Source organism: Lynx canadensis, chromosome C2 (assembly GCF_007474595.2).
Source record: "Lynx canadensis isolate LIC74 chromosome C2, mLynCan4.pri.v2, whole genome shotgun sequence".
Taxonomy (NCBI): Eukaryota; Metazoa; Chordata; class Mammalia; order Carnivora; family Felidae; genus Lynx; species Lynx canadensis.
In genome coordinates, this window is record NC_044311.2 from 75,103,321 (window position 1) to 75,129,549 (window position 26,229).

General features: G+C 41.4%; 2 protein-coding genes across 4 annotated transcripts in view; one reads left to right on the forward strand and one right to left on the reverse strand.

The window, feature by feature from the left end:
* MCF2L2 (MCF.2 cell line derived transforming sequence-like 2) overlaps positions 1-26,229 on the reverse strand; it is a 260,479-nt gene that overhangs the window by 75,790 nt on the left and 158,460 nt on the right. The window contains exon 15 of the mRNA XM_030330026.1: positions 23,422-23,507. Within this exon, the coding sequence (XP_030185886.1) occupies positions 23,422-23,507 (86 nt within the window). The remainder of the gene's footprint in view (positions 1-23,421; positions 23,508-26,229) is intronic.
* Positions 1,955-21,893, forward strand: B3GNT5 (UDP-GlcNAc:betaGal beta-1,3-N-acetylglucosaminyltransferase 5). Of its 3 annotated transcripts, none has more exons than XM_030330029.1 (4): positions 1,955-2,093; positions 5,972-6,079; positions 8,468-8,583; positions 17,050-21,893. In XM_030330029.1, the coding sequence occupies exon 4, from the start codon at positions 17,371-17,373 to the stop codon at positions 18,502-18,504; it is 1,134 nt and encodes a 377-aa protein (XP_030185889.1). In that variant the 5' UTR covers positions 1,955-2,093; positions 5,972-6,079; positions 8,468-8,583; positions 17,050-17,370; the 3' UTR covers positions 18,505-21,893. The 3 variants fall into 3 exon arrangements, with proteins under 3 accessions (XP_030185889.1, XP_030185890.1, XP_030185891.1); XM_030330031.1 differs by lacking the exon at positions 1,955-2,093 and adding an exon at positions 2,808-2,895; XM_030330030.1 differs by lacking the exon at positions 8,468-8,583.

A 26,229-nucleotide genomic window follows, 5' to 3' on the forward strand; every position in this document is an offset into this window, starting at 1 on the left:
ATGCAGGGGCGCCTGAGTGGCTCAGGCAGTTAAGCGTTGGACTCTTGATTTCAGCTCAGTTCTGTGAGATCAAGTCTGGAGTCTGTGCTGACAGCATGGAACCTGCGTGGGATTCTCTCTCTCCCTCTTTGCCGTGCATTCTCTCTCTCTCTCTCTCTCTCTCTCTCTCTCTCTCAAAATAAATAAACAAAAAAATCTAACATGCAAATTGCAATTCTTCCAAGTTTACCTTCTTGATGTTACAGTACTTTTTCCAGTATTTTCCATAGTTCTCTAGTGCTCTGTAAAGCACATTTCTGAGAGAAAGATTGGAAGTCATTTATAAATCTAATCATAATGGCCTTTGTTCACAAACAGTTATTGTGGACACTGAGGACATGGTGGTGACACTGTCCTTCTTCGTGCTGGTCAAATCAGCATCACCACTATCTTTTCATTTTATTTCCAACTAATTTCAGAATTTTCACACAGAATTTTCGTTTATGCATTCATAAAAGAAGCATGAATACTTTGTTTTATATCATCAAGTTCATCATCCTCTTCCTCTCCCTGTGGGGTAGGATAGGGAACCAGCCTGCTGCAGGAAATCCTCCTAGATGGGCAAAGGAACCTCCCAGGCTGCTGCCCTCTTCCCTGTATGGGGGGTGGAGGGGGGTCAGGGCAGGTGTCACTCTGCTGGGCCCCATCTCTCGCCCACATCCTCTCCCCTGCCCTCACCTCAAGCCACACATCCTCTTAACAACCTTCTACTCACTTTTGAAGTCATTTATCTGTATGGGGTGTCCATCTCTAAATAGGATGATATATGTGTTTTTCAATGTTTGAGTCAGTTTGTATTTCAACACATGGAGCACACGTGTTGACACATATGTATAATGGCCTGGTTCCAAATGACCTGAAAGGTATTTAACGGTAATTGAATATTTGTGCATAAATAGAACACACACATATGCCAGCTGGGGGTGGCAAGAGATTGTATATGGAACACAGTCAGGGTTTTATTTCCCATAGATGAAGAAGGGAGGTGATCTGCACTGTAATAACAGCAAATCAGCTTATATATGGATCACTGTCAGTGACTCCCTTACAAATCCACTATATTAATATTTCTGTATGGGGTCTGACATGCATATGACACTGTGATCTCTTAGCAATGCTGGGCCATGTTCTCTATGGGTAATATATGAACAGAGGTGCGTGGTTGAAAATATGGTGGAGGGCTTAAAGAAGCAATTATAAAACTTCCTAAAAATCTAGTTTGAAATAAATACAATGTTGTGTGTACAGTTTCAAACTCTGATTCAGTAATTTACTTTTAACCCATTACCTGTCTTATTCCTTTTACAATAAAAAACCCAAAGGTTTCATTTTACAGAAGTATTTGGGTTAATCTTTTGTCTTCTGTCGTGTTCTGAAATATGTACAATTACAAAATCCTTCAAAATATTACCTGTTAAATGATAATGTGTGTTCTATTAAGAGAAGGCCAGATCATTTGGGGGGCAGGAAACCAAACCCATACTTTATAATCTCTTTCCTTATTAGAAATTTGTATTCTCCTGATTTTGTCCAGTTACATGCATGGAGTATTTTGAAAGGGGGAAACTACTCAAATGGGCCATTCCTGAGGATTGTGATTCACAGTCCATCATCTGAGTAAATGATCTCGATTAACTGAGGAGGTAATGGGGTGGGCACTTCCTGGAGTTGTCGCGCACCAACAAGAACAGATTTGGGCGGCACCCATCACCTTCACCAACATGCTGTGTTGGTGGGAGAGGCGCAGGCCAGGCTCGGCTTTGGCAGTGACACCAAAAGGTGCTGGAGACGCGCTCGGGCAGCGCCTCTGGGGAGGCTCCGGGCTGCCGCGCCCCCGCCCTCCGCCGGGAGCCCCTGATTGGGTCCTCCCCGGTCTGCCGGCTCCAGCCCGCGCCCTCCGGGGAAGGTAGCGGAGTCCAGCGCGCTGCCTGCCTAGTCCTCGCCCGATGTTTAAAGCGGGGAAGTTTTGTTCTTGAGACCACCGACTTTGGCTCCGATGCCAGCAAGAGAGCCGACCTCTGATTTGGGGGTTTAAGGAGCTGTGCTTGGACTTGGTGAGTTTTGTTTTAAGCTCTCTTTGAATTTGAGTTGGGCTTGAAGGTAAGTAAAATCACGGGGGGGGGGGGGGGGGGCGGGGTGAACTGCTGTAGTGAAGCTTTAGTTTGATGTAAATTGGAGTTTTCTTCCTTTGTGACTTAGGCCCCAGAAGTTCAAGGCATAAGTGGCATGACGAGATCTTTTAAAAGACTAGCCTGCCTTAGAACTCTTGTTCGAGCAAGGAAAAAAAGATGAACAGAGAACTCAGTCAAAACTTACCCACCGTAGTTGTATAACTGTTGCGTGTGCTGCACGAATGGATCATGAGTTTACCGAATTCTACTTCCTAGTGAAAAGTGTATTGAGACCAGTTGTTTCATATGGAATTAATATGTGCGATTTAAAAAAGTGCTCTGCAGCCCACCGCATCCTAACGGGGGCCGAGGGCCCTTGTGGGTGGAAATGTTGTCTTCCCTTCCGGATCACTGAATGGGGGAAGTTCTAGCACGCTTGGCGGGGATAAATCTCAGCTCCCCGGATGGTTGGTTCTTTGTGCCGGGGACGGGAGACGGACTCCCGCGGTCCGCAGAGAGGGTTCCGGGCCGCCCAGCCTCCGCTCCGCCCCGCCCCTGCCCGGCACTGCGGCCCCACCGCGCCGTGCCTCCTCACCGGAGCAGCTCTCGGGCTACGGGAAAGGAGACTCGGACTCTCCTTTTGCTCTCTCTGGACCACGAGAAGTCTCTGAAGGGCCGAGAGGGGAAGAGAGCCGCGAGGAGGGGAAGGCACCGCCGGTTCGCACGGGTGGCCCCAGGACTTCAGGTTGGAATGCGCTCTGGGGCTGGGGCGCACGGCTGGAGCAGCCACCCGGGCCTCGGCCCGCTGCTCTGGCCCGGACCGCGCGCGGCCCAGCCTCCGGAGGCCCTAACCGCCACGGGGCAGGGTTGCCCGCCGCCCGCCAGCGCGGTGGGGAAGGGGAGGGCGCGTTCCCTCTCCGGAGCGCCTTTGTTCGCTCTGGCTGGTGGGCGCGGGCGCCCGGCAGCCGACACTCCCGGCCAAGGGCCGCCCGGGTGCGGCAGGTAGGTTGGGGGCGCCGGAGCTCCAGTTGGGGTTAAGTTTCCCGGGGCCCGGCGCGTTCCTCCTCCCCAGGGAGCTCCGGCGAGACGGTCGCCGCGCCTCGGGAATACTGAGGCGGGTCGGGGCGCGGGAGCCGGCAGGCGAACGCCGCGCCCTTCGGTCCCCGGATTCCGGCTGGGGTTCCCCAACCGTGCTACCACCCCTAGGCTGCAGGGGTGAATTCGGATAGAAAGCCTGCATCTGATTGGGAATTAGGAAACCGCCAGAGTGGGGAAACTTTCAGCGAGTTACTGGGTAGGAAGACAAGGAAGACAAGGAAGTGGGCAGGCAGGGGAAACTGGGAAAGAAGACCTCTCTTGCTACCGGTAGGTCTTTGCCACTCTTTTTTGACTGCCGAATTTTATTTTGTAACCCGAAGTGACAGCCGGTTGCTTACTCAGATTCGATAAAGGTCAAAGTAGCAATTTTTCATCCGATTCTAACTACACGGCCCATATTTTTTCTTATCCAGTGTTGGTTATCATAGGTTATGGGTCATGTTAAAGAGACACCGATGTTGTAACCGCACAGTGGCTGGTGGTGGCTTGTAGCTCATATCTGGGGTAATTCTCTAATGAAAGTACATCTATTAGAATTGGATTTGTTCCTCTGTGCCTTTATTTTGGGAACTTTGCCTGGTCCCTATGGGGGAAGGGAGAGGGATGTGAGAAACTGAAACTGACCCAGAAAAGGATGCTCAAAGGTGGAGGTGTGCAGGGATAGCACTGAACAGATCCCTTCCTGAAATTTCGAAAGGGAGACCGGTGATTGGCAGCTGAGGTTTCAACTTTCTCCAAAGAAACTTATGGTGGATTTTATATCCTGTCATGGGGGAGGGGGACTGCTTTATTTGGTCAACTCTTTATTATTTTAAAGCAAGATAAATTCAATACCTGAAATACTTACATTATATACTTAAAATGACCCTTCTCTCTCTTGCTCCTTCTCTCTCTCCCTTCCCCAGCTCCCACGGGCACCCTCCAGGAGTATTTATTGAGCACTGGGAGGCTAAGGCTGAGGCTGACTCCCTTTAACTCACATCCGTCCTCACCTTCTGATGGGAATGAGTATTATGACAGGGAAAGTTCAAGCTAATGCTCAGAGAAGCTGTTTCTAAGGAATGAGAAATGGATGATTAGGAGGCATAAATGATATTACACATAAATGTCTTGCCCACAAACAAAACAAACAAACAAGAAACCCCCCAAAACCTCAAAAGGTAGGGAATAATTTTCAAAACCAAGCGCAGGCTGTAGCAAGCAAAAGTGTCATATTATATTTCATTCAAATGGAGATCAAATTCCCCTTTTATAAAAGACTGATTCAAATAAGGAGATTGTAGGAAAGTGAAATAACTTTCTAATTCTTAAATATAGAACAGCTTGAATATGAACTCCTGGGTTTTGAAATGGGTCATCTTTTAAAATGGGTCACTTTGGCGAGAATCATTGCACTTGGTGACTTTCAAATTGTAAATGTAGAGTTTTTTCTGAGGACCTACTGCTCTATAATCTACATAATAGAACATAGGATGCGGTAGGAAGAAACTGGGAGAAATTCAGAAGGAAATGGTCTCTTCTCAAAGTAACAAAATGTATCCTATCTTTTTGGAATTTTGTTTATACTTAATTGAATTGATCTAAGCTTTGCATTTTGTAGCAAATACCTTTTTTGGAATATTTCCATAGCCATTATTTTATTCCATTGTTAGAATAATCTTGTGAAAAGCTGCATATATTGTGTCTAGGTTCCAGAAATTTAGGCACAGCAAATTATTACAAGAGCTTTTCCATTTGACATAGAATCCTTGCCAGCAAAGATTTAGCCAGAACAGTGCAAATCCAGAATATTTTCCTTACAGTATGCATATAGGTAGGAGGTATAAGAATCTTCATACTGAAAGATAAGAAACTTGATCAAGTGAAATGTAAACTTCTGAATAACCAAAGTGATTTTTTTTTTTTACATTTTAATGCTGGAAATTGAAAGGCTGGCTTTCATCTGTAACTTATTTTTAAGATTTATATTCTATAGTGACAGCTTTAACCCTAGAAGCCAGTTTTCTACACAAAGGAATGTTTTACTATGTCTGCAGACACTAAGCTACCAAAAGTCCAAGTTCAAAATACTATTACACAAGTTAAGATCCATGTAAGATTTCACATTTTATCTCTTTATTCCTTTTCCTACAACTTTTTCTACAACTTTTTGATAGTGCTCTAGGCAAAGTAAGTTAAAAAGTTGACTCAGCTCAGGTTTCCTTCTCCATAATTTACAGGGTCTTATAATCTTTTGGCTGTGTCATCTTCGTGGAAATGTTTTAAGTGCTTGTGGGAACCATATTGTTCTTTCCTGTCAAAGATAACGGAAAGGCATGTTCAGCCAATTAGTAATGATACTTCTGTTCTCAGTCTCAATAGTATTTGGGATGTGTTAAGTGGCCCTTAGCAACCAGGTCAGTATTTTTAAAAACTTTTATCGGATTTTGAAAGGAAAATAACCCCTGAAGAATACGAGTCATCTACTAACTAAACCATCATGGTACAGATGCATGAACAACTTCTAGAGAAGGGAAATCAGCGCATACTGAACACCTGATTTGGACCTTACTTTGTCAAACAAATGGTCTCAAATGATCCTTGGAAAAGACTGTGTGGTACATGGTTTAGAGAGAAGTCAAGCTCATGTGACCAGTAAATGGAAACAGCAGAATATAAGTCTACTTTTGTTCATGTTCTAAAACTCTTGGTCCCCCCTCCCCCGCCCCTTGTGCTTTGCGCAGGTCCAGATTCCAGACTGCACCGGAACATGTGCTTACTCCATTAGGCCGTCTACACTGGACATATCTCTGAAGCTTTCTCTGCATCCTGCCTGTGGCCTACACTACACAGTATGTTGTAAACTAATATTCACTGAGTTAATTAAATGTAGGCATTACCTACTTTCAGGGCTGCTCAGCATAATGGCTGGAATAGGTAGGTGTTTAATAAATGATAGTTAGCTTATTATAAAAAATGTTGATAGACTGAGACAGAAATATTATATATACCTCCTACATTTTACACTGTTATTTTTTGTACTCTGTAAACCCTTGATCAAATGCTCTTTCCAAATATAATGTTTAGAGCGGGACATGTGAACTGCCATTGGACAAGAAGCTTGTATGTCTAGCTTACATAACAGGTTTATACCGGGTTATATTGTCACCCTATTTATAAATCACTATTTTTCATATCCTAATTTTACCTCAGCTGTACCTTTCATTTCATCCAATACTTATTTATCAAACACTTGCTTGAAACATCCTTTCTGAGTCCTAGACTTTTTACTCTCCTCTCCTTCCGTCCTTCTTACCTATTTTTAACCCCCTTCTGCCACTTTGAATCTCCACCTTAAATCCCCCAATCTTCTTTGTGGAGGAATGACTTTAGGTACCCAAAGGGCACAAATTCACAAGGTCACTTTTATCTACTTTCTACTACTACTACTACTTTCTACTTGCTACTGGGACCAAGAAAAGGAAGGAGGGAAAATTGAGATGGGAGGTTAAGTAAGGGGTAGGTTATAAAGAGAGTGAGAACAGGCTCTGACAAAATGGTAGTAGTGGTAGTAAAATGTGAATGACTCCAAACTTAAGTGAAGCAGATTCTTTGCCTTCTTGGATAGATTCTCCCGGCCCTGCCCCACTTGCTTCCCTGCCCTCCCATACAGAAGGAGCTCCAAGAAAAGCAGCTGGCCAGGGCCAGGGAGGAAGGCAGGTGCAGAGCTCAGGGACGGGACCTGGAACCCATCAGCTGCTTCTGAGCTTCCACGGGGTCTGGAATTTCAGAGTTTACATGGTTAACCCTATGTCTGGGTGCCTTAGTTGCTTCTGCAACACATGGAGATCCTTTATTCCTCATAGGCTGCTGGGCATTTCTATAGATGTAAAGCAGTCAGAACAAAGCCAGGAGCACAGTAAACTCTCCCAAGTTAGCAGAGTGGGCAAGAGGAGAAGTTTGTTCTTAACTAGCCAAAAACAAAACTGACAAGAATTGTATTTAAAAGAGCAAGCAGCCCTGTCAATATAAATGACTATGCCTCAGGAATGAATACAGAAGGCCAAGCTTAGAAGAGAAAATGTTTGACCTCTCTGAGACCTACTTTGTATTTCTGCTTTTTTGTTTGTTTCGAATTCTGTTATTGGAAATTTTTACTGACTTTTCATATAACTCCTCTAATATATAGTAATACTCTGTAGCCCGTCATCACCAGTTTCCTTAGGACCTGTTTTTATTTAGGGACTGTCTTTACTTGTTTGTTCATTTGATATTTCCTTGTCTTTATTTTTCCCATAATCAGGAAACAGAAACCTACACCCATGTTTAACTTATAAAGGAACATATAATTTAGTTTATATAGGTGGGGAGCTTGTTACTGGATTCACACTGTAGGTTTTATAACTCACTTTTTCCCTCTATCCCACATCCATCCTTGCTAAGTTGGAATTTAAAGTCTTTGGCTAACACTGAATCAAGAACTAACTCTATAAATGTATTGTTTGTGAAGGGATAATGATTCCAAATGGCTTCTAGTCTTTGCCCATGGTTTGAGCTTAATAGAGCTAAAGTCACAGTCACAAAAACACCTAAAGGCAGCTATTGGGTGGAATTCTTCCTTTTTTACCAGCTTTGTATTGGCAACATTCAAATATGAGTCAAAGAACAAAATACCAAGTGGGGGAATATTTAATTTTTCATACTTAAAATCTGAGTTATAAATTCAAATTTTGGGTTGTTTCCTTCTTTTTTGAACAAACAGAATAGGCAATTAGTACTAAACAGTACCCAGTTGTGATATTCATCACCAATGACTAGAACTAATTTAACTAAGAAAAATGTATGAAGATCAAACTATAGCCTTTCTAGTAAATTCAGGGTTAAGCCTGATTTTTTTTTTTTATATGGCAGTTTGGCTCTTGAGGATTGGTACTATCTCTGTTTAATAGGGACTAGATGATCAAAACAAGCCAGGAAAGAAATACTTGGAATGTAGTACAAAATGCCACATAAAGACAGATAGAAAATGTTATATGTCTTTCCTTTGAGTTATGCATGGACAGGCCCCCAAAACTGTCTCACATGGGACTGTAAGTAATACAACTTTAAAGATAAAAGGTTTAAAGTATTGAGGCATTTTTTAAACTGACTTACTGAAGAAGCATTAGTTTATAGTTATACTTTTATGACTTTTACGTTTTGTGCCCTAAATGAGTGCCTTGCTTGTGTCTCCCTGGCAGTCAGTGTGCTTTATGGAGGGACTGGAGAAGGTGGGCCAGCCTGTGGAGCCGTGAATAGGAGGCACACGTGGGGATGAGAAGGGACAATGCGTGTGATGTCTTCTCCTTTTTTTGAGGTAGGAGGTGAAGCCATCAGCAAAGAGTGAAGCTCACAGGCCTCGGAAGAGGGGGAAGATTGAGCATGGCTGATGAGGGGACAGGAGAGGGAGAAGGTCCAGGAGAAGTGGAGGCTAGTCACACAGCATGAAGCCCTCTGCCCACAGCTAGATACTGCTTGTGGCAACGCCGTCCACATCTCCGGCAGCCACAGGTGTTGGGGAAGTAGGGAAGACAGGAGGGACCCGAGGTCTGGGGTTGTTGGGGTGGAAGGACAGGAACAGAGAGAGGAGGGCAAAGGTGCCAGGTGATTCTGCATCTGAGACAGGGAGGCGGGCGAGAAGGAAGGTCAGGAGATTGCTGGATGGGGTGCAGGTTAGGGAGCAGGCAAGGGGTGGGCAGAGGATTCCAGGTGAATATTAAGAGGCTGCGGTCAAAGAATGAGTGGACTACAGAGTGAACGGACTGGAATTCGAAATTTCAGAGGAAATGCAGTTGTAGGTGAAGCCCCTTAAACGACTCTCCCGCTGAGAAGTTGCCTTGAGTGTGTGAACGGTCACGTGAACAAAATGGTATATACTTGATGACATAAGGGCTCCTGAGACTTCTGAGTATTGCGTGTCTACTAGGTAAGATTTGGAAATATAGTTCCTCTAAAATTAGATGTTGATAATATATTACAACAATGGCCAGAAACAGTGGTCAAGAAACATACAGATAGACGCAAAAAGGGATTCATTTTGAATTCGAACCCCCTGGCTTTCTCTGGCTCACATTCCTCAGCCTTTGGGTCTCGGATTCCCTGTTGCTCCTCCTGGAAGATGACTCCTCTGCTCCACCCACCCCCATCTCTACCCTCCTGGCTCCCAGCATGGCACCCACTCTTTGCCCCATGGCTCTCTTCCCGCTCAGAGCGCCACCACGAGCCTTGTCTGTCCTGCCTTCTGGTGATCGCCCTCTACTCATTTGTTAATCATCTCAACTTGCAATGAACCAGCCTTTTAAAATAGTTCCTTTTTAGAAGAAATAACGATCTGAAGTTTACAGAATTTGTACAGTATTCTCTTTCATTTGTCAAAAGGTATTACCTAGTCCTTGAATTCAAACCCGTGCACATAAATTGAGAGGCCACATAAATACATGCATGCATGCATACATACATGCATCCACTAAAACGCATGCAACACATACACACATGCATCCAGGAAAACCCATGCATGCATCCAGTAAAATGAGATGCTTCCTTTCTCTGTGCCTCCTCCCTCTCTCCTTCCCTTGAGTTTGCTCTCCCCCAGGCCTCTCTGCTCCTCTCTCACCGTGGGGGCCCACAGCTCTCTCACAGCCATCTTCCTTGCACTCAGAGTGCTCCCCCGATCTGCAGTCCCGGCAATCTCAGGTCCCCATTGGACTGCTATACCTGCTGCCTCTTCAGCACCTCATGCTCAACACCAGCCCAAGCCCACATATGCTCCCTCCTCACCCCTAAGTCAGGAAGCCAGTTTCCCCTCAGTTGTCAGTAATGCTGGAAACTAGAATTCACCCCACCCCCACTCCTCCCATCCTAGGCCACTCCTCAGGTACTGCTGGGTGTGTTTTTCTCCAAAGGGTCTCCTGACCCCTGACTTCCCTCCCCACCTCCATCACCCCAGATGAGGCTCTCCTCACCTTATCCTGCTTCAGTTCGAGGCCCTGATGGAGCCGGGGTCCAATCTCCACTGTCCCTGCTTCTGCTCTGCATACCACTGCTGCATTAACTCTTTCACATAAAGCCTAATACATACGGCCAAGGGAGTTACCATTAGCAACAAAAACAGAAACTCCTGTGACTTCTTGCTGCCCCCAGCACACACTGACTCCTCTGTCTCATTTTCAAGGTTCTCCATAAGCTGGCCCCAATCTCTTTGCTTTCAAACACATGCCTATGTCTCAAGTATTTGCCATATTGTTATTTTTTTTCCTTTCTTGCCTGAAACAGATTGCTTCTCTTCCTGTAACTACCTAAATCCTGTTCATCTTCAGGCCCTCCTATCCAGCTGTCACTGATCTATTAGGGACACACCTTTTTGCCTGTAGTTGGTATTGTCTAAATTAGCGCTGACACACTGTCTGCACTTTGCTGTGATCTGCTGATTGTTGTCCATGGGAACTGGGTTTTCATGTGGGCACTGAGTCTTGTCTCAAATAGATTGTAGATGCTTTCTGATAGGAGGCCATAAAATACTAATACATGACTCCCACCATGCTTGGCATAACTATTCCATAGCAAATGCTCACATACTTGTAGGATTTCTTGAAACATTGAACACTGAGGTTGTTGGACTCAAACTTAAAGTACAGACCCCGCCATCTTGATGAAAACTTCAAAATTTATATCGGGTTTTGCATAATATTTTAGGATCACTAAAGTAGACTCAACAAAGAAATGGGTTAACAGCAAGACCAAAGTAGAAAAAAAAAAAATCAGGGGTCATTTAGGGTAATTTGTAGTCTGTAGCTTTTTTTCCAGAAAAGTTTAAAGAGCTGTCTTGTGAAGAAATATTCTTGAGTAACTGTGGGGCACAGCTCCCAGACTGAAAAGCATTTGGGGTAGGGTCAGCAACCTTCTTTTCTGATGTTCCTATTCTACTTCTATTCTTTACTCTTCTGACTACTTCTATCAGGAAAGAGAATACTAAGGGTATCTGTTCCTTCTTTTCAATCCAAATAGAAGCAACCCCAAGTTATATTCCAAAGATTTGCATACAAATCTTACTCAACTTAGGAAAGAGTTACATCCCAATAAGCCTACTGTACATTGAAAATACTGGAAGTCAAAAATGCATTTAATACACCTAACTAGGAAACATCATATCTTCGCCTAGCCTACCTTAAATGTGCTCAGAACATTTATATCAGTTGGGCAAAATCATCTAACACAAAGTGTATTATATGCTGAAATGTTGAAGAGCTCACTTAATCGAATACTGCATTGAAAGTGAGAAACAGAATTGTTGTCTAAGTGTGTTGGTTATTGGCCCTCATGATTGCCTAGCTGACTGGGAGCTGCAGCTTACTGCTGCTGCTCACATCATGAAAGAGTATCCTATGGCATATCACTAGCCTGGGAAAAGATCAGAATTCAACATGTGAAGTACAATTTCTACTGAATGCATATGGCTTTCACACTATAATAAAATAAAAAAAATTATAAGACAGGGATTGTCTATATTTCCCTCTAAGCAGTTCTTTGTCCTGTTCTCTCTCATGGTCTTTCTTGTTTCCTATTTACAGCAGACTCTGAAGCCATCTGTAATTTTTATATCCCCTCGGTAACAATACATGTACATTCACCCCCGGTTTGCAGATGAAGTCACCAAATCAGAGTGCAGTGAGGGTTGCCCGAGGTTACACAATGAACCTGGCCCCACGTGGGGGTAGCCCTGGAGTTTGCAGCCTGTGGCCTGGTGCCTGAGCTGGAACACGGGCACACAAAGGAAGCTGCAGGCACAGCGTTCTGCTGTGGATGGTTACTGAGCTCACATGCATTATCAGGATCTTTTGTTTCCTGTAAGGCCCAGCATTTTCTTTCTCCAGGTCAGGCAGGCCTGTGGGTTTCTCTGCAGTCTCCTCCCCTTCACATGGAATACAGAAGCTAGAAGATGTGCTTTAGACAATCTTTAAAAAGACCGTGTGAACCAGAAGAGTGAGCATCGATTGCATGTGTGTGGTATCCATCAGCAAAGCCAGAGCTGGGGCAACACTGTTTGGTTGTAATTAGTGGATTTAGACCATGGAGGTGCATTTTGCTTTTGGTTGGGCGAGACTGCCTACTAACTGTGTTCTATTTGGAGGAGTTTGAGTGCTCTTTTGTTATAAAAGAGAAGTGGGTACCGTAAAAGAGTAGTTCACCTCTCCTAATCTTCCCCTCATCAGATCAGTACTACCATGGAGTTTGGTTTTGACTGATATAAATGATGGCTAAACAATTCAAGCTGCTGAGATTGGAGAAATTTTGTTTTAGCATTTCATAGGCTGTTCTGAACCTAAGTAAGTACTGTGGATTGTTGGCTCTGTGACAGGTTCTTTGTCATTTTTTACAAACTGTTTTGACTCCTTGAGGTCAATTGGGAACAGTTGAAGAAATATAGGAAAATAAAGCAAATACCTATGTGGCGGGGGTGGGGAGCAGGGGGATAAAATGCATGCTATGGGCTGGCTGCTAAAATGCATGTTAGCAACAGAATACACTAGCCAGATGAGTAATAGGCCCCATTCATTGGAGAGATACTAGGGCCTCTGTGAGTCAAGTGTGCATGTGGGTGCTGGAGGAGTTAGGCCTGTGGGCTGATTGTCTAGCAAGAAGCTCAGACTTGTAAACAACTGGGAATAGGTACAAAGCGAGCTGGCATTGAAATATTACAAGTACAGGGGCTCAGAAATGGAAAGCTAGTTTTGCCTGGGGTTCCAAAGGTTACTCTCCTCTTTGTTTCCTTTCCCGGGTCTATTGGAATAGAAACTGCAGATTAGTTTCAATTGATAATTTACTTAGAATTCTTAAACACGTATGTGGTCTTAAAATCTGCCCTTAAGATTTCTCTGTTGCTTTGCATTAAGCCTCCAGTTCCTTTAATATGTATCATGGAGGAGGCAGAAGGGGATATCTGCCTTTATAGATGGTCCCTTATCTAAGTGAGCACTGTTGAAACCAAGAGGAAGTACCCTGTCCCACCAATGAAAGTGATTTTGCAAAGTTTAGGCAGATGCCACCCTCAGAAACTGATGTTTTCCACGGTCTCTTCCATTCTACTCTAGAGCATTTGGTCCACCATGACCAGCCAAACAAAGAAGGGAAATTACTGATATTGATATTGATATTGATCTATCCCCTAGAGTAGTATTTCTTGCTCTTTTGATGGTAAAGCACACACCAAAAAATGCATTTTACATTACAACCTGAAGGCACATATACATAAAACTTAAAGTTTCACAAAATGATACTTATACTCACTACTTCCAGTACACTATGCCATTCCTAATTTGTTCTTTCTTTTTCTTTTTCTTTCTTAAATATTGGTTGGACTTCTTTTCCTTTTTCTTTTTTTTAATGTTTATTTATTTTTGAGAGAGAGACAGACACACAGAACATGAGTAGGGGAGGAGCACAGAGAGAGATGGAGACACAGAATCTGAAGCAGGCTCCCAGCTCCGAGCTGTCAGCACAGAGCCCAATGCGAGGCTTGAACTCATAGACTGCGAGATCATGACCTGAGCCAAAGTCAGACACTCCACCAACTGAGCCACCCAGGCACCCCTTGGTTGTGACTTCTTAACATTTATTTATTTTTGAGAGAGAGAGAGAGAGAGAGAGAGAGAGAGAGAGAACACATAGGGGAGGGGCAGAGAGAGAGGGAGCACAGAATCCAAAGCAGGCTCCAGGCTCTGAGCTGTCAGCACAGAGCCTGACACGGGGCTCAAACCCACAAACAGAGAGATCATGACCTGAGCCGAAGTTGGAGGCTTAAAAGACTGAGCCACCCAGGCACCCCGGTTGTGACTTCTTGAGTGGCACCCAAGTTTTAAAACCTGTGCCCTAGGGAATAAGACAATTATCTCTGGACAAAGTCTCAGGGAGGTTGGCTCTGGTCTCCCATTTCCTTGGACTTTTGCATGCCTGGCCTTTGCTGTTATCACCCCTCAATGAAGTAACCTTGGGAGATAGGTAATACAGCTGGATGCAAAAGGCCTAAAGTTGGCAAGGTTAGGCCAACAGGGCAGGGTGCTGTCGGTGCTGCAGTTGGTTTCACTTCAGGGCTAAAGGGCAGGGGACTTGAGATTGAGACCTTTGGGCACAACAGCAGGGCCTTTTCCCTGGGGCTTGTGATGTGGTCTCAGCTACCCAGCCAGCCTGGACTGAGCAGGGCTTGCGTGGTCTTTTCCCTGTCAGTATGTTGAAAGCTCAGGAGACTGGTATGTCACCCCTGAGGGGAGAGCCTACTTCTTCAGGCAAAGGATATGTCTTACTTCTGGATAAGCATGGAGGATAGAATCCTTGAGGAAGGGCGGTACCATCTCCTAGTTGTGTCAGAAAAGGGAGGACATGTGACTGACTGGGCCTCCTGACTTTAGTTCTTCCCAAGTGACCAGCTGTTTGAGTGAAAGTGGCTCCACCCCACCACAGTTCTTAGCACTGACATTCAGAGAATGCCTCCTAGGTGTCGGACACTGACCTGAAGCTAGCGTATCTACGAAATCGTGCCTTACATCCTGGAATTCACAGTGTAAATGGAGGAAGCAGTTAAATAAAAAGTCAGTCTAGGAAGATGGGTGCAAGAATTGCTGTGGTAATACAGATAAGAAAAATCTTTGGTGGGAGGAGGGTGTGGCCTCAATTCAGTTTTCCCAGAGAATGTTGCCCGCAGAGATTAGTGAGCACTAGTATACTTCTTATGAACCTTGTTAGCAAGGGAGCAGGGCTTGCCGGGCCACAGGACTGCTGGCAAAAAGGCTGCCATGGATGAAATAGCAAGCATGGCTGAGCTTTCAGCCAGCACTTTGGTACTGACAACTAGTAGAGAGCTTCTGAAGGGGGTTAACTACTCTAAAGGATATATCAGTATCAGTACCGTCACCTTTTGGTTTGGCTGGTCATGGTGGACCGGATGCTCTAGAGTACAGTGGAAAAGAGTTAAGTTAGATGTGAGTTTTAGAAAGGTCACTCTGTAGGGTAGAGGCTGCGTGGGTCAGGAATCATTTTGGCTGCTGCACTAGTCTGGATGAGAAATGATGATGACATGAAGGGGTGAAGAGAGATTCAGAAAAAGCAATTCACAGGATTAAAGAACAGGATATGGAATGGAGGAAAAGGACAACTTTCAGATATCTGGCATAGATGCGTGAAGTGCAGTCAGACAGAGAAAGAGAAAATGGGAACAGCAGATTTTAGTGGAGAAGACAGAAAAATGGGCTAGAAATGGCATGTGAGTACCCCTGTGTGCCAGGTAATTATCTGCCTACCTCCCTCTATGTATATATCTATGGATATTCCCATTTAACTTGCATAAAGACTCTGAGCTAAATGGTGTTATTCCAGTTTTTCAGACTTCTGGGTTAGACACATGATACAGGAAAATAAAAGAGCCAGACCTGGTGTTCAAATTGCCTGACTACAAAGACAGGGCATTCCTGGTTTGAACATGCTAACTTAGAGGCATTTCCAAATGAAAAAGAACAGAAAAAAGATGACGATATAGATTTGGGGCTCACAATGTCATTTGGTTAGTGAGAGTTTGGACTATGCTTTTGAACACATATCTCGACTCCTTGATTATGAACCTTGATTTAAAAAAAAAACAAAAACCTTACTCTTGGGGCGCATGGGTGGCTCAGCTAGTTAAGCATCCAACTCCTGATTTCAGCTCAGGTCATGATCTCACAATCTTGAGATCAAGCCCCACATTGGGCTGTGTGCTGACAGCATAAAGCCTGCTTGAGATTCTCTCTCTGTCTCTTTGCCCCTCCCCTTGCTCTCTCTTTCTCTCAAAAGAAAAATAAAATAATAATTAAATTAAAAAAAGTCTTACTCTTAGTCCTGCCTTGTCTGGGGCAGACTTTAATGAATTTTAACTATTATGAACTTTCTTTTCATCATCCATCTATTTTGCCTTGAACTATATACAGGCACGCCTTGGAGATTGCAGGTTTGGTTCTAGACTACCACAGTAAGACAAATACTATGATAAAGCAAGTCAAATTAATTTTTTGGTTTCCCAGTGCATATAAAAATTATGTTTACACTATACTGTAATTTATTAGGTATGCAATAACATTATGTCTAAAAAATGTACCTACCTTAATTAAAAAAATACTTTTTTGCTAAAAAATGCTACCCATCATCTCAGCTTTCACTGAGTCACAATCAACTGATCGCAGATCACCATTACAAATATAGTAATGAAAAAGTTTGAAATATTACAAGAATGACCAAAATAGGACACAGAGACATGATGGGAGCAAATGCTGTTGGGAAAATGACAACGCTTGCTCGACACAGGGTTGCCACAAAACTTCAACTTGTAAAAAATGCAGTATTTGCAAAGTGCAATAAAATGAAGCACAATAAAACAAGGTGTGTCTGCAGCTACTTTCCTCCTGACGGTACTGCAAATCAATATGCAAATCAATGGACACACCCATTTGGGATTTTGAACTTTAAGTATATAGGAAGATGATAGCCATTTGGGAGGCCTTTTTATTTTTTAAGGTCGAGAAGAGGGTCTCCGTATTCTGAATGGGAGGACAGTAGAGAGAGTGGTTCTTTCCCTTTCCTTGTACTCCCCCCAGCCAAAATAAATATCTGTATGCCTCTGCTAAAGCCTAGCTGCCTCCTCACCTTTTGTCCACATCAGGCAGGTGACATTTTGTTTTTAAGGAATGAAAAGTAGTTTCTTTCTTTCTGGTAACGCTGTAGCCCATTCACTTGTCATCTTTTCTCTTCCTGACTCTGATAGGTCCTGCTTCACTTCCACAAAAAGAAGTACATGGAATGGCCATGTGAGGCCAATCACCTAACTTAATGAAGGATGTCAGTGTGGAAAAATGTTGACACACCAGTGTCCTCATTCTACAGTGTGTTCCATTCTTTCGCAATCTCAGAAAAAATGGCATTGAAAGAAAGTATTTTGTGAAACAAGAAGCTCCTACTTTTTTAATGACTAACATGTATTAAGATGGACATCTGTTCTACAAGATACAAAGTTCTCTGGTTTCGAAGAAGCAAGCGCCCATTGAAAACCAATCCTAAATAAAAACAGACCTGAGTGGACGTCAGAATGTTTGTTAGTGGCAGAAGAGTAAAAAAATGGCAGTTTGTTCAGTTATTTGCCACTTGTTTTATACTAAGCCTCATGTTTTTTTGGGGACCAATTGATAATCACATTGTGAGCCATATGAAGTCCTACTCTTACAGATACCTCATAAATAGCTATGACTTTGTGAATGACAGCCTGTCTCTTAAACACAGCACAGACGGGGCTGCTCACTACCAGTACTTGATTAACCACAAGGAGAAGTGTCGAGCACAAGACATCCTCCTTTTACTGTTTGTAAAGACTGCTCCTGAAAACTATGATCGACGTTCTGCAATTAGAAAAACATGGGGCAATGAGAAGTATGTTCAGTCTCAACTTAATGCCAACATCAAAACTTTGTTTGCTTTAGGAACACCTTCTAACCCACTGACAAGAGAAGAACTGCAAAGAAAACTGGTTTGGGAAGATCAAATGTACAGTGATATAATTCAGCAAGACTTTGCTGATTCTTTCTATAACCTTACTCTTAAGTTACTTCTGCAGTTCAGTTGGGCAAATAGCTTCTGTCCACATGCCAAATTCCTTATGACTGCTGATGATGACATATTTATTCATATGCCAAATCTTATTGAATACCTTCAAAGTTTAGAAAAAATTGGTGTTCAGGACTTTTGGATTGGTCGGGTTCACCGCGGTGCTCCTCCCATTAGAGACAAACGCAGCAAGTACTATGTCCCCTATGAAATGTACCAGTGGCCGGCTTACCCTGACTATACTGCTGGAGCCGCCTATGTGATCTCCAGTGATGTAGCCGCCAAAGTCCATGAGGCATCACAGACACTTAAGTCCAGTCTTTACATAGACGATGTGTTCATGGGCATCTGTGCCAATAAAATGGGGATTGTACCACAACACCATGTGTTTTTCTCTGGGGAAGGTAAAACTCCTTATCATCCCTGCATCTACGATAAAATGATGACATCTCATGGACACGTACAAGACCTTCAGGACCTTTGGAAGCATGCTACAGATCCTAAAGTAAAAATGATTTCAAAAGGTTTTTTTGGTCAAATATACTGCAGGATAATTAAGATAGTTCTCCTTTGCAAATTGACCTATGTGGACACGTATCCTTGCAGGGCTGCCTTCGTCTAACAGTACTTGAATGTTGTGTGTTTTCACTGTCACTGAGCCAAACCTGGATGAAAAACCTTTAGATATTTGTCAATACCTTAGGTGAAATGAATATGAAAAAAAACAACAAAGAAATATTTTGAAAACAGTCTATCAGAATGTTTCTTTGATTCTAGAAGCTATTCAGTAGAATTTATCTACTTCATTGCCTAAATTCATTTCAAGGAATTTATATATAGAAAAGGTTTATGAAGACAAAACTAAAGGGAAAGTCAAGTTCTCACTTAGTGCCACGTGTATATTTGAGGTGTAGAAAAGTTATTAAGGTGCCTTGGTTTTAGAATAACTGCTTTCGGAAAATACCAAGTGAATGTATAGCACATTTCGGAGAAATGAATATATTGTTGGACCAGGTTTACAAGTTAGTTTTTATCAGAGCACTTGACTAGGGGGAGACAGAGGCAGGAGAAGATCACCATAGGAGAAAGTACTTGAACCTGGTAAAAGAAAGTTCCTGTTCTTCCAGGAGATTTAGAAAAATGTACACGATTTCTTTATAAAACAGCCAAGTCACTTATTGTCACATCGGTGTAGCTAATTTACCTAAATAGTGGTAGAGTCATTTAAAACATATTTATATCTTTCTTTCAAAGTTTAATGTGAAATTTGAGAAGTTATTTGCTCTGCCCTGACTGGTACTTCATGTGGATTTTTTGATTATTAGAAATGACACAAATCATGGGCAGCTTGTTACCCACAGGGTCCTTCTCTAGGGAGAAATCATTGCTAATTCAAATAAGCCAATTTTAACGAATTTTTCAGCTGGTTTTAAAATATTCAATATCAGTCTGTTTTTAAGGTAGCTATTTGAAAGTAGTTTGCACAGAGGAATATAATAATGGAGAAGACTTCAAAAAGAAAGAACACTAAAAGCCTGTTTTCCCCTTTTCTATAATTTATAAAATAAAATTCTTAGTGTGGAAATTATTGTAAGGATGACTAAGATTAGCCTAACCTTCCCCAAGAAGGTCTCATGAACCACAGGACTTTGTTCCAAGTTCAGATTTTAAAATTGAGATTATTCAACATCAGATCAAAGCTATCCTATCTTAAAAAAATCAATTATTTCATCAAAATAACTAGCAGAGGTATCATCAACTTGGAAATTTTTCAAATGTGAAAGCAGGATGAAAGTGATAGAGAGGTCACCAGAATGAGGTTTAAGATATTTGGGAAGCTTCAAGGTCTTCATATTCAAAGACAGGTGGCTGAGATCTAAAAGAGTAAGTTGCATTTATTTTACAGAGCAGGATAAAAATGTGGCCAGGATGTGACTGCCTCCCCCCCTACAGAAAGAACTAGATGGTGTCTATTGTCACAGGGATCGTACAAAGGCCCAAATGGTGACTCCAGCAAAAGCAGTTGAACTGATTATGAAACCCCTCTCTGCAGAGGTGCTTGTTAAGGAAAACTAAGATGTCTCATTTCATTCGATGGTGTTTGAAACATGCAAAAGAAGACAAAGCTAAAAGAATTTTTGGTAAACACAACTGGATGATGACATATACTGTAATGTTTTGCAGACAGCTTTTTAATGTTTACAGAAATCCTTTTGTTATTTTTTTTTTCTATTTTGAAAATTGAGGCTTGTTTACATTGATTGCTCAGATAATTTAAAATTTTTACTCCTGTCAAAACTACAGTGTTGACCATTCTAGGTTTGTAGGTAATTTTCAGAGCAGGGTCAGTGTTTTTAGATCATTACGGTTTAAATTTTCTGACCAATTTTAAAACCTGTAGATAACAAAAGCACATTTTGACAAAGGTGTTTTATAATTAATTTTTATTAGTTGATTCTTTAATAACCATTTGACTCTGGGCCATACATACCCTGTGTATCTATACTTGTCAGCGTTTAAATTTTCCATTGGTTGAAAACTAAGTGTCTCTCTGGCCATTGAAATGATCTTGTTTACAGGAATACTTTTGTGAAACAATTATTTATTTGCAAAAGAGCTCTCCTCAACTGTGTTCATCTTTTGCTTAGAATAGAATGGAACAGATTTAAATTTAAAGGAAATATGAAGGCACTTCCTTTTTTAATCAGAAGGAAATTGCTAGATGCTTCCTTCATTAGACTTAAAGTACTGAAAAGAATATTTGTAAATAAAAGGATTCCAGCCTTTTAAAAAAGAAGGAAAAAACTTTCTGGTGCTCTAATGCAAGGCTGTCTCAAAAATCGTCAACAAAGGGAAAATAAACTATCAGCCTGGATGGTCACTTGAGTAGATGATGGTTGTACACAGTGTTATTGCTAAAAACTTTTTACCTCTTGGTTGGTTTGCATCTTTTTTCCATATTATTAATTTTATACCAGTATGTTAAATATTTATATTATTTGAATTTTGCTCTTGTATGGCAAAAATAGTGAGTTTTTAAACATAAATCTGTGATTTCCAATAAACTTTTTCCAAAAGTTTGTGTATTTTCACAAACTTTTAAAACTCCCGTGTGAACACCATTTGTCTGTATAATCAACTTGTTCTGTTTAATGTCAGACAGGCCTGTAGTACACAACATTAATGCTGTTGCTGTTCAAACCTGCTGCTGTGCTCAGGACAGAGGATTATCATGTCCTCTGCTATGGACACCTAAATGCTTCTTTTGTCTGTTAAATGAATTATGCTGGAATGTCTAAGTTGGGGGAATTCTTCTCTTCTAATGGATTGTTCAGGAAAGGATGAAATAAGAAACTATAGCCATGGTGCCGTAAGATGTCATTTGAAAGGGTCATATTTTCCTTTTATGTGATATCATGAGGTTTCAGAAAGTAGACTCGAATTTAGCTCGAGTCTTTTAATGCCAGGAATGTTCTTAGGCCTGCTTCTGTCTGAATGCTGCTTCAGTGTATTTGTACATAGTGTGTTCTTATCTCCTTTTCACCTGATTCCTGCTCAATTCTTAGCCTATGATATGGTATGATTCAATCTATATATGTTTTTAAAACTTGGAAGTATCTGAATTTTTTGGTTGTAGATATTTTTTGCTCCAGACCTCAAAGGCTCCTTACTGTCTCAAGCATCAAATCTAATCTCTTCTACCTGGTTTTCCAGGCCTTATGCAATTTTCCTTTCCTTCTTTATTCTCTGAAGCTTTATTTTCCCCACTGCCACTATCGTCAATCATACATCTCACTCATGACCATACGTTGTGTAAGTTGGTTTCCCTTGCCAGGAACACCATTTCTCCTGTTCCTGTTGAAATCTTGAAAATCCAACCCTAACTGTGCTCTTCAATTAAGCATCTCTCCCTGCCCTCCTCCCAAAATATATACTTTATCACATATATAATTGTGCTACCTACTAATTGTTTCATGTGCTTTTTCCTGGCTAAAATAGAAGTTCTGAAGGTAGTGCTATCACATTGTACTTAAAATTCTTATATATTTTTCAACTATAATAAAGAAATATTTTTCTGGCAAGTCATTCCAAATATGAAAAGAGACTAATTATTCAGAGCCCTTAGTGGTGGACACTATCTGGTATAACATTTTACCTATACTCTGGAAAAGCTTATAATTCATTCAACAAAATCTGGGTGCTTACTGTGTCAGGCACATTGTACCTATCATCTAACCCCAACAAATTTGTATGAGTTATGCATAAAAACTCAAATCTACAAAACAGAAATGAATAAGGAAATATGCAGAGATTAAGTTGTTGCAGCAAAGAGTAGTATCTTAAAGATTTATAAAAAGCTGGTAGTAGAGGAAAACCATTAGTGTAATGTTAGACCCTCCTGCTTAACCCGCTAGCTAATTTTTCATTTTCTCAAAGTTCTTTTGCAAGAATCATAAAGATATTTTTGTTTCATTAAATGCTGTAACTTTTTTCCTTTATATTTCCCATTAGAAGTATGATTTAATGGTCTACTGTAAATTAATACAAGAATTCATCAATTAACTTAAAGGACCCATTTAACTAAGATTCTTATAAGAGTAAAATTACAATTTTTGAAAAAGGAAATTAGAATCATACAAGTAGGCATGAGTTGTAGTGATAGAAACGTCCCAAGAGAGGTACTGTCTCTTAAGGACAACAGAACACATTGCCAATACTTGGCGCTTTTCAGAGACCACCCAACTAAAGACACTTTCAGATATGCTGACATGGGCCATTTGCCATAACTCAGAGATAACATTTCAATTAGTACAAGCCCACATGTTTCCTTGAGTACACCTTAAAGTGAAAGAGTATAAAGTAGTCTAATTAAACTAATATGGGCTTTAATCAAGCAGCAAGTTCCTAAAGACATTGGTTCATTTATTCTACAGGCATATTTTGGAGGCCTGCTAAGAGCTAAGCATTATGATAGTCCCTAGGGATAAAAGTGGTTCATAAGTCAGTAAGTCAAATGGTGTGGAGATAAACAATGTGATGATTGCTAGAATAGAGCTAATGATGGGATTTTGAGTATAAAAAAAGATATTTTTAAATGATGTTTTTGGTCTTTACCACCCTAATTTAGGCTTTCTGAACTGCTGAGTATTCACATACATGTGAACACTTTCCTGTAGTCCAAACATAGCATTAAATTTGTATAAATTGTGTGTTTAGGGAACCTATGGCCTTTAAATGCTTTGAAACCAATAAGTCAATCAATATCAACATTAGTTTACATTAACTATTTTCTTGATAATTCATCTTTTAAAATACTGAGTATCCTTGGAACTTGGTTTATATCATTTTCAGTTCTTGCTTGTTGCTTTTATGAGATCCATGGGTTTATTCTCAGTACACACGTGAAGGTTACAGAAAACTATATGTGATTTTATCTGGGAAAAATGAGTGACAAGATTTAAAACGGAGGATACCCTCTCCTCCTTCCCCACCACCTCTAGGGGTTCAAACGACTCCTACCAGGGATCTGGAATCTTACCTGGAGGGGGAAAGATGTGCAGGGCCGTCAAGCTGCTCTGGCTCAGGGTTTGCCCCATCGTGACTGCTTTCCAGTATTTCTTCATTCTGAAGTGAAAGAAACGTTGGTAAAATAGTCTGTCTTATTTGGGAGCTCTATGTTTTTCTTTCCCCCAATTTATTTGTTATGTTTGTTTTTGTTTTGAGTTTTCTAGATGGGCACCATGTCCAGTCTCTCATCTTTTTCTTTCTTGGGTTTTTCTCAACCCCTCTGTGGATCTGTTACAGTTTGCCTTTCAGGCTTTCTTTAGAAACATCAAAAATATCTTTTTTTTTTAATATATATTAAATTTTTTTATGTTTTTATTTTATTTTTGAGAGAGAGACAGGTGCCAGTGGGGGAGGGGCAGAGAGAGAGGGGGAGACACAGGATCTGAAGCAGGCTCCAGGCTCTGAGCTGTTGGCACAGAGCCCGATGCGGGGCTCAAACTCACAGACCGTGAGATAATGACCTGAGCTGAAGTCAGATGCTTAACTGGCTGAGTCACCCAGGTGCCCCAAAAATATCTTTCCCGAAAGCAAGTATCCTTTTTCCTTAATAATGTATGGTCATTAATATTGTACTCCTTCCCCTCCCCAGTTGACTTGCAATAAAGATTCAGAGTTTGAGCTAAAGGGAACAGTAAAGAGATCATTTGCCTCAATATCTCCATTTTTTTTTTCCTCTCGGGGTAAGAAGTCAAGATCTGGAGAAGTTGCAACCTACCCAAGACCAGAAAGTGAGCTTAAAGACAGAGATGAGGTAAGCCCAGAGTCCACTTTTCACAGGCTGGTAATCGCAGGTCCAGTCTATCACACTGCGTCATAAAGCAGGTGGTTCCTCAGGTGTGCAGACTGGTCACCTGGCTCCAAGCCAGCTGCTGATCAGAAACTGTGTTCCACTACCTGTCAGCTCTGAGACCCTGGGCAAGCTCACTGAACCTCTCTGGCTAGATTTCCTCCTCTACAACATGGACCCCATGGCACTATCCACCACAGAGGGCTGTGGCTCTTTTTCAAAATAATATTAGGCCTTTAGTTGTCAAAAAGAGGCAAAACTGCTCATTTTGCTTTCAAGAAAATGCCATTTTAACAAGGAAGCAAATCTGTATAATACTGATAGCAACTAGTGTAGCGTAAAGGTATTGACTAATAACAAACAAGTAGATAATTAGCCAGCATTTGAATTCTTCCTGCTTGCCAAGTTCTGTTTAAATGAATTATTTTACACTGTCATAAAAGGGAAAGATTTTGAAAGGGCCCTCTTGCAAAAGTATTGTTCAAGGAAATTTAATGAGTAAACATAAAGATTCTATGTAAATTAGAGCTGGAAAATGAAGAGTTTTCCCCAGACCGAGGAACAGATGAGAAGTCTTATAAACAGGTGAGAGTGATAGGCTCTCAGCTAGTTGTTCACCGTGCAAGGAGAGAGGTCTCTCTCTGGATTAACAGAAAGCAGTCAAGGTGGGGTTTTTTTAAATTATTATGCACAATGCCATCCACAGAAACAGCAATTCAAAAATGCTGAACGAATGAAAGAAAAGCATGGATCTTTGATCTTTTTCATAGATGTCCTCCCAAATCTGGGAGAAATCTTTCCAGAAAGCAAGCCAAAAAATAATGGACTATTTGGGATACAAGTTTTGCATTCAGCTCTAAAATACAAGGGCAATCTTAAATTCTAAGTTCATATTTTGTTTTTTTTTTTAAGTTAATTTATTTGTTTGAGAGAGAGAGAGAACAGGGGAGGGGCAGAGAGAGAGAGAGAGGGAGAGAGAGAGAGGGAGAGAGAGAGAGAGAGAGAGAATCCCAAGCTGACTCCACTTTGACAGCTGTGCTGACAGCTTAGAGCCTGGAGCCTGCTTTGGATTCTGTGTTTCCCTCTCTCTCTGTCCCTTCCCCCACTCACACTCTGTGTGTTTCTCTCTCAAAAATAAATAAACATTAAACAATTAAAAAATATATAATAGAATCTTCTTTTAAAGTCAGATATCATTTCACTAAGAATCTAAATTTTTAGTTCCCTCTATTACATATATTTGATCAGATACTAGTATAGATTTCTCATTTCAGTCAATATACAGAAGTAAATAGCGGTCCCTGGATTCAAACCAATCTAGTTATTTTTGCCACACTACCAAAGCTCTTTCTTCACATTTTCTATATAATGTTGAACTAATTACTATGGTGGTTAATGTTACATTGCATCCGTTTCTTGTTCCTCCCCTGTGACGTTACTGTGCCTGAAGCACCTGCTGGACTTTGAGCTCTAGCCTTATTTGTCTTTGGATCCTCAACATGTAATATAGGACCTGCATAAAGAGTAACCACCATTACTAACGGAACTTCCTCTTACTGTATATTTGCTACTGTTTATAAAATGAACTGTGCTCTATCCAACTCTTTTGGTCTATTGTAAGTGTGGTAGACTGTAGGGTGTTTTATTTCATGACAACCTAACGACAGAAAATAACAATGACCCAAGGTGTGTAGGTATGGACTATCATCTTTTACAATGAATGATGATGTCCTACTGATTTATAGACTCAGACAGCTGGTGTCAGGGTAGAGAAAGAGTCCTCTGTCAATCAACTTTGATGAAATATAACACTGTTGCCATTGAGAATGTGATGGGAAGGATCCACAGCAGGTCTGGGTACTGCTTTAATAACCTGCAGGGAGGTAGTTAATATACTGTATACCAAAGTTTTGCTAAGGTTTAGACAGGTTAGTTGTGTTCTGATGCAGTAGCTTTCAAAGTCTGACCATGCCCCTCAAGAAAAACATCAAA